Below are 9366 nucleotides of genomic sequence, written 5' to 3' on the forward strand. Positions count from 1 at the left end.
TTTTCAGAGCGTCTTTGATTCATTACTTTTAAATTATAAAATAAAAGGAAAGAAATAATTTAAATAGTTGTTTAGTTGTAATTATTTTAAATAATAAAAAGAATAAAAAAAAGTAAATAATAACATAAGATTTCAGTTTTAAAATGAAAAACAAAACTAAGAATTGAAATAGAAAGAAAATGAAAAAACGATTAAAAAAAAGGAAAAATTAAATGGAAAGAAAATGAAATAAAGTTGCTTTATGGAAACTTGTTCCATTAAAGTTGGTTTATAGAAAAAAGTTGACTGAAATAGCTTGACTTGTGTGTTTGACTCTTTGGATGTATTTAACAACACCGATTATAAATTACATGATGTGATAATTTTAGACTATAATACTGAAAAACACAATTGTAGCTTTAAGTTATTAGTTTACCTCTTTATCTAATTAATTTTTTAAAATATACAGTTAATTAAAAGTGTCTTTTTGCTGTTAAGTAATATTCGATGCTCAGACCCTTGGGTGTGGAGTCGGGGAACACCGCTCGGGGTCTCCACCCCATCTGCCCCGATATGTTTCTCTCTCTCTTAATATTATTGGATGCGGATTGATGAGGAAACCAATGTAAATGTGGGGGAAATGGGACCATACCATACCCCATAGCCTAATGGCCCAGTAGTCTAGTATATGTATACATTAATGATTGCTTCTAATAAATATGATGTGGGTTCGAATCAGTGTAAGTAAACATTAATTAAACAATATTTAGAAGTAAAAAAGATTATTGTAAAAAGGTTATTCGATAAAAACATTAATCAAACGGTTCTATGTATATATTTAAAAAATTAATGAGATTTTATCATATTCCTAGTCTATATTGGTTCTAGTAGCATACATTAAACGATTCTTGTTGAACGATAACTAAATCAGTCTAAAGGAACACAAAATAATTCTTTATCTTATTCGCTCCCACTTAGTCCAGGATCTTCATCTATCTTTTCCTCGGTCGCTTTGTCTCCAGTCTTCAATAACTTGTTACAATTTTATAATAAATCACTTTTATATAAAATAAAACCTAAGTATTACATCAGGGTTCCAAATAACCCGTAAAAATCCCACATATTGATTAACAACCCAAAACAATTTATAAAACCCACAAGGTTCTAGAGCTTGATTTATTTCTATCACAATCGTTTCAAAATAAATGACATTTAAACGAATCTAAAAGCGGCTTTGATACTACTATTGGGAATCAGTATAAGATTTCATTTACTAAAATCTAATTTTATCGGTTCATTAATATCTTATATTAATTGAGCGACGAAAGTGAGTACACATACTATTCTGAGTAAAAGTTCCCGTTAGTGATCCAATTACTGTCGGTATCCCATCAAGATTTGATACTCTAAGAATTAGCTTTCTATTTAAAGTAATAACGTTACATTTCAATTCAAGAACTACAATAGGTACCATAAATCACTTACCGAATCATTCAAATCGGTTGAGAAGATCTTCTACATATACGCACAAAGAACAAAGCCAAAACTCCTGACTTCCAAATTATCGAGGATGGAATCCTATACTTCCCATTCCCAAACAACCCTTTCAAAAACTCCCAAAAGCAAAGTAACAACCACATACTACAGAACATCTCTCCTAACCCTAATCCTAATAACTCCGTCCAAATGTCATTATGGTCAACCTTTAATAATTTCAACACACCATTAAGAAGTGCAGTCATATTGACTAGAAGAATGACAACACCTACCATGATCATGGGTGACTTGTCAAAAGTAAACCTACTAGCATTTTTATCACAATGATCACTAACACCATCACCATTATTCGGCTTGTGTTCCTTTTTTGTTACTTCAAAGGCAATTTTTGATAAACCTATGAGTTTCAGCACCACACTTAAAAACCCAAAGAACCATGCTGTCACAGCAGTCACTCTCCCCATTCTCTGCAGATTCCACCACATACGTAGGGATACACCTAGACGTTTAATTTCCCATAAAACATAAACATTGTATATAACGAAAATACCTACGGGGATAATAAACGCTTGTTCGTTGACTTTAGGCAAGAAATGTGAGCCGGTGATGATACAATATGTAGGAAGAAATGCATAACATATCTCAGGAATGGATCGAGCTCCCCATAAGCATATCCAATGATAAGCAAGGGCTTGTCGAAACCAAAGGTTTCCTTTCATAGTAAGAAGTAACGGGTTTTTATCGGTGAACAGGACCTCAAGAAGCCCGGTGGCCCATCTTTTTTGTTGGGCCAATGAACTTGGGTATGTTGATGGTGCACAACCAAGAAAAGGAGGCGGGTATGGTGAGCAAAGAACGGATTTCCATCCTCTACCATGGATGTTGAGTCCAGTGAGCATATCCTCAGTGGTGGAACCATAAAGCCAACCAACCTGAAAATAAAATTGTCAAATTTCTTAAATGATATCATACGTAGAATATTTTACATATTTTACTCTGTTAAAATCTATTTAGGTCATTTAATGTAGTAGACTTAATGTATGTGGAGGCTCACCAAAGTGTGTATTTTTTTTTCTTTATACCAATTCCTGTCAAATTTAAACTAGAAAATTGTGGAATGATAAAAGGTAAGTTTAAACTTAAAAAAAAAAAACATAAGATTAATAACAATTTAATACTGAATACATATAATTCAGTCAAATACTTCATATAGTTGCTTCCTTCTGCTACCAAAAGAGATATGGAAGGTATGATTGGTATTTCACATCTAATTATTATTTATATTGTTCCATTTTCTATAAGTTACATGTATTTTATCCATTTCATAATATATTGCATATGAAAAAAGTTGTAAGTAGCAACTGGTGTAAACATATACACACAAACTCTTAGGTGGGCTTTAATCAAAAATAGTTAAATACTTGTGTAAACTAAAAGTAGTTTATTGGCTATTATCTATTTATAACTTATCAGATGTGGTAATTTTTTATTGACAAAAGTTTCATTATAACCATAATTGATCTAAATGATTAAATATATAAAATTGAATGGGCCAAAGGCTAAGGGTCACCAAAAGTGTAACCAAGAAGCATAAAACCTCCTAATTGTTATGTTAAGAAGATAGTTCTCTATATTTAAAACATTAACTTCATGTAATAAGAAAGGAAAAAAAATGTTTGTGTGTCGGTTTGACCCAACTCTGACCAGTTTGACCAGAACCATCTGAAGTTCGACCCACTTGTTTTGCACATATACTCCTTAGTCTTTGTGTATCGGTGTGACCACTTTGACCTAATATCCATATCGGATGACCCGGCCCACTCGTTATTCAACCCGTTATAAAGTCAGAAATACCCCTGACATAACTGAGAAAAATGAATGGATTTAACGGGTCGTATGAAAATGGCAAGATTTCAAATTTTTTAGATACAGATGCGGAAAAATAAACCATTAAACGAAAGTCACAAAACTGGTTAAACCTTAGGGACGAACATGACATTTTACTCTAAATTATCATTATATACTAATATCCTTTTACCTTTTTGCCCCATTGTGTACCATACTCGTAGCTACAGCTTGCGACATCGATTGCTGCCTCAATAAAACAAGAGGGACTCTTTTGATCTATATTTGGGTTTGATCCTGATAATATCTGAGCAGCTGAGTCTCTCAATTCAAATGATTTTCCGAAGACTTTATGTAGATCTTCATTTCTTATGTTTTCTATTTAAAAGAGAATATAAAGTGGTTAAACATGTATATATAATTTCACAAAATAAAAGAGGAAATTTTAACAAGTTTAAATTAACATACCAGTATTTTTTATATCATTAGGAGATAAACCATATATAACCTTTCGTCTATGAAAACAATTTGACCCCCCATAGAATATCCCTTGAATTGCTGATAATCCGTTCATAATATACTGATATAAACGTGACAAAAGGTTAGAACTAGTTAATTCTAGTGATTATATATGAATTAAAGGGGTGTTTGTGTTTGGATGTGCGTTTTGAATGAGATTATTTGATATTGAATAATCACAATCAAATAATCAAACAATCAAACAAACAAACAAACGTACCCAATATAATCTCACTCATAGCCGAGTTGATTATGTTGTAAAGAAACTAAATATACATACATAAAAATTCGCGAGTTGATTCCCAAACGGGTCGTCCTTCAATCCATTATAGAAAGCTTGAGGGAATTGAACAAAACCACAATCTTGATCATTTTTGTAACCAAATACAACACACATTGCATGAAGAAACACTTGTGGATTGTTTGCATACATATCACAATCTACATTCAACATCAAAGGTGCATTTGTCATTACTCCTGACACTCTAGCCTGCTCATCATTTTAAAACGGTAACATATCAACATGCATACATTATTAATACTAAGAGTAAACTGCAATTTTACCCCCTGTGGTTTAGGCCAATTGGGACTCTGACCCCCTCTAACGAAATAATTGCAATTTTACCCCCCAACGTTGTTGTTATGTCGCAATATTACCCCCTGGTGTCAATTATGGTTAACAGTCAACATAAGTATGTAAAGGTCAAAGGGTAAAAAGGTAATTTCCAACAAACCATTATTATTATTATTATTATTATTATTATTATTATTATTATTATTATTATTATTATTATTATTATTATTATTATTTATAAGACACCTGCTGCATCTTCTTCTCCTTTGTATTAGGGTTTTCATTTTGGTAATCATCTTCATCTAGCTCCGCCCTCCTGTTCACCGGCAAACACACACCCACAACACCTCCTGCTCCCCCTTATACCACTCTCACCCGGTTTCGTCTCCGGTGAGACTCTCAGTGGCAGCAGAGAACAACAGCAGCAACAACGCCGCCACCACGGCGGCGATGGCGGCGACCAGACGGAGAAACGACACAGAGAGAAAGAAAGAAAGAGTGAGCTGGTGATGAAGACCGACGACGACAAACCAGAGCCGCAGCGGATTTAAATGCTCTTCTTCCTGTTTTTTAAATGAATATGGTGTGAATAATTATAAACATAGTGAGGCATTCTTCATTACAATGATTAAATTAGAGTCTATTAGTGGATTTGGTTCATTTTCACCTTGAAGAACAAGAGCATGAAAATGATTATAGTTACAGAAAGAATCAAGTGAAATAGGATGAAAATCAAACTGAGCACCAAATTAACCACATCATCAGCTTAGGAATCAAGTGAAATAGGATGAAAATCAAACTGAGCATAAACCTGCAGATTTACAGAACCGTTGAGAGTGAGATGAATTCCACGGTGAGAAATGGAAGAAGGCAATCTGGTGATGATGTTTCCCTGGAGGGGATCCTGAAAGGGATTAAGACTAAGTTGTTGAAATCTGTAAGATGTAAGTTGGGGATTAGAATCAATCTTACACTGGGGCGATAGGTTCGAAAGAGAGATGGTGGCAGTGGTGGTCCCCGGTGGTGATTATTGTGGCAGTGGTGGTGCCCGGGGGGTAATATTGCTGAGTACAACAAACCATAGGGGGTAATAAGAAAGGACAATTTAGTCATTTTACACCAGGGGGTAATATTATAGAGTAGAACAAACCATAGGGGGTAATATGAAAGGGCAATATAGTCATTTCACATTCTAGTTAACAGATCTGTTAACTTATTTGACGGCAGGGGGTAATATTGCGACATAACAATAACGTTGGGGGGTAAAATTGCAATTATTTTGTTAGAGGGGGTCAGAGTGCCAATTGGCCTAAACCCCAGGGGGTAAAATTACAGTTTACTTTAATACTAATAATAACTTTTTTTTTTCTTATAAACGCTTTTTAAACTCTTTGGAACAGGTTGAAGTAAAAATAAAGTACACTAACCAAAACATTCATAGCTCCAGCTTTGTAATGCTGATCATGTTTGGGGTTTTTCTCTCTTGAGATATATATTATATAAGGTAGTTCTGTGTTTTCTGATACAACCTACAACAATAAACAAATGTTATAAAAATTTAAAACAGATATATTAGTCCTTCAATAAAATTCTTAAGGTATAGAAAAATAATCCTTAAATAATATTTTAAGTTGTCACTAAAGCATGTTCAAGGTAGAGTTCTTCTCTTGTTCACAACCAAAATACCTAAAACACGTTCAGGTATTCGCCTAACATGTTACAAACTTCTCTTGTTCACAACCAAAATACCTAAAACACGTTCAGGTATTCGCCTATCATGTTACAAGCTTCTCTTGTTCACAACCAAAATACCTAAATCACGTTCAGGTATTACAAACACCCATAAAAGGGACGCATAATCCTCAACAAGGATTATCCCACAATTCCGGACGACTAAAGAACAGAATATATTCGCCTAAATTTCAAAAAATTACAAACCTAGATTATCACATCAAAATTTCCTATATCATTGAACCAACGAATAGCCCAGTTATGCCATTAGACTAGTGGGTATGGGGGCCGGCTTGGCCCGGCTTGGCCCGGCGCCGGACCCCCACACCGCCCCCCTGGAACGGCTCGCGACTCAAACGGCCACCCATAGCCGGGTGCGCCGCTCCTCCATTCAAATATTATAGCCGTTGAACGGCTAGAAATTTTAAAAAAAAAAAAAAAATTCATTTTATTCTATAAAATCACCCACTTTCACTATTATTTCCCCACTTTCAACCCAAAACCCTCTCACTTTTATACCAATTTCTCCCACTTTTATAAAAAAAAATATCTTTTTACTCACAATGGCTTCTAATCCTTGGTGGCCCTCGTCTTCGGATGACGAAGAGGAGATGTTTTTCGCAAACGCTGTACTACGGGCGGGACAGATTTTAATCGAAGAGGAAGAGGAAGAGGAAGAGGAAATGGAAGAAATTGGTGAAAATGTTATTACCACACGAATACGCATTAACAGAGACCGCCAAGGTTTTTATTACAAAATTTCATTGTTCTTTTTTTTTTTTAACTCGTACTTATATATTTTATACGACAGGAGCGCACGACAAATTGGTGAACGATTATTTTTCGGATGAGCCACTTTACAACGCCGACATTTTTAGACGCAGGTTCCGAATGAGTCGCCGCTTATTCACAAGGATTGCCAATGATTTGGCGGGGCTAGACCCGTTTTTCACGCAACGTCCTGATGCTCGTAATTATCAAGGGTTTACAACGTTACAAAAGTGTACTGCGGCCATTCGACAACTGGCGTACGGGACAGTGGCCGACGCTTTGGACGAGTATTTACAGATGTCGGCAAGAACTACGCGGGAATGTTTGTATCGGTTTTGCCATAATGTGGTGAAACTGTATAGCAAAAAATATTTGCGGAAACCAAACGCGTATGATGTTCAACAGTTGTACCAAGCTCATGAAGCAAGGCACGGGTTTCCGGGAATGCTTGGTAGCATTGATTGTATGCATTGGCAGTGGCATAGTTGCCCGACTGCGTGGCGCGGCCAATATACGCGAGGTGATCACGGATATCCAACCGTGATACTTGAAGCTGTGGCATCACAAGATTTGTGGATATGGCATTCTTTCTTTGGTCTCCCTGTGATACGCGAGGTGATCACGGATATCCAACCGTGATACTTGTGTTTTTTAAATTTTATAAAGATTTTATTACCTTGGGTTATAAAATTAAAACAAAAGAAATTATAAAATAATGAGGTGGGGCCCCATCCTCCATCCCTCTCCATCCTTCATTTGGCTCATCCCCCACGAGCCGCATACGTGGCGCCTACGTGGAGGCTCATCCCCGTGGGGATGAGCCAAACCATACCCACTAGTCTTATTAGCTCATTGGACCATTTTATTAACAACACATGGGATTATGGTACCTTGATGATAGCTGGATGGTCTGACCGGTTGACATCACAGAAAACAGAAAAATCCGAATTAGGATCATCACATGTGAATGGTCTCTGAGCTGCAACCTCTATCTTCTTGTAAAGATAGTCATATTCGTTCTGTAGTGATCATAAGCATATAACAGTGTCAGACTGTCATGCAACCATTATTGAACTAAGGAGTACCAGTTCAACTTGAATTCTAAAAAGGGATTTTTAATATTTTGCAAAAGTATATAGATATTATATTAGCAACTAAAAATAAATCATTATTTTTTTATAATAAAAACTTATACATAGTTAATTAGTTTTGAATTCATATTAAATATTATTACTGTTACTATTGAAATAATCATATACAGGACTAGAAAAATTAGTACCTTCATCTTTTTGTGTTCATTTCGGAACTCTAAAGAATCATGGTCCAACGAGGTGGAGTTGGAAGTGAAGTACCGAAACGGGGCTCTAACTTGGATGTTATACTTTTTGCAAAAGGGTACCCAAAGCTTTGCAAATTTTGTTGTCTCAACAAGTGAGTAAAACGTAAGTGGTGAGCAGGCGTCGTCGGAAAGATAAAGAGCTAACTTATTTGTCGGGTAATCCACCGCTAACAAGGATAATACGGTATTCATTGTTATGATACATGGTTCTAGAATGGGGTCTGCAGTGGTGACAAAGATATCTACCTCCGGATACTCAGATTCGTTTACCCTAAGGTACAAGTTTAATATTTCTCAAACAATAAAATAATAAAGAATTAAACATATGCTTACTAAAATCTAAGAAAATTCAAGATTACAAAGTTAAATGGTAGTTTTACCTTTCCAAGAGTCGTTCAGGGTATGTTATCGTGTAACATTGGTTCCACTTGGTACACATGCTAAGAATCCATATGAAAGTGAACCAGGATTCGCACAGAAAAGCGAGCAACCATGGGAGATAGTGGTGTTGGTCTTTTAAAGAAACAACCCGATAAACAAGCATGGAGACGAGCAACGAAAGAACAATGAGCTCTATGGCCCGGGCAATCTTGTTGTTAGAGACTATTTTTTCTTGTAGAGGGAGAAAAGTTGATTCTTGAATGTTTATAGCCATAGTGAATCAAAGCTATAAAGAATGGTCTATTAATAGATTCTATGTGTGTTTTTGGCAAGTGATCAGTTGTGTCTTGTGTGTTGAAATGAGCTTTTATAGAAGGAACTTCAAGAGTCAAAAGGAAGTATCAAAATGCGAAATGACTTTTACTGGAAATAGTGGATGTTATATTTGATATTTGTCTATTAACTGGTAAAATTTTCGGAGCGTTGCGACTAATATTCGGCCTGTATCAGTTCGGTTCATTTCTCTAGTTTGTTATGTATTTAATTAATTATTTTTCAATACTTATTTTCTTGATTTTTTTTCTATGGTTTCATTACTAGTTTATAGAATTATCTTATGAATATTTATTTTGTCAAATTTATTACGGATTTTGCTACCGATGTTATTATTTTGTTTTTAAATATATTTCTTGTTTTCGTAACGGATTTTGCTACCAATTTTTCAACATTT

At 35.1% G+C, this 9366-nt stretch overlaps 1 protein-coding gene across 2 annotated transcripts; it reads right to left on the minus strand.

Annotated features, from left to right (window-relative positions):
* Positions 1–1429: 1429 nt before the first annotated feature.
* LOC110938153 (cellulose synthase-like protein H1) lies at positions 1430–9056 on the minus strand. Of its 2 annotated transcripts, XM_035988826.1 has the most exons (9): positions 8636–9056; positions 8196–8526; positions 7807–7935; positions 5842–5943; positions 4121–4330; positions 3790–3901; positions 3515–3699; positions 2031–2408; positions 1430–1943 (listed from the first exon to the last, which is right to left on the minus strand). In XM_035988826.1, the coding sequence occupies exons 1-9, from the start codon at positions 8908–8910 to the stop codon at positions 1473–1475; spliced, it is 2193 nt and encodes a 730-aa protein (XP_035844719.1). In that variant the 5' UTR covers positions 8911–9056; the 3' UTR covers positions 1430–1472. The 2 variants fall into 2 exon arrangements, with proteins under 2 accessions (XP_035844719.1, XP_022036315.1); XM_022180623.2 differs by having other exon boundaries at positions 1430–2408.
* Positions 9057–9366: the final 310 nt, after the last annotated feature.

Source organism: Helianthus annuus, chromosome 4 (assembly GCF_002127325.2).
Source record: "Helianthus annuus cultivar XRQ/B chromosome 4, HanXRQr2.0-SUNRISE, whole genome shotgun sequence".
In the NCBI taxonomy this organism is placed as follows: domain Eukaryota; kingdom Viridiplantae; phylum Streptophyta; class Magnoliopsida; order Asterales; family Asteraceae; genus Helianthus; species Helianthus annuus.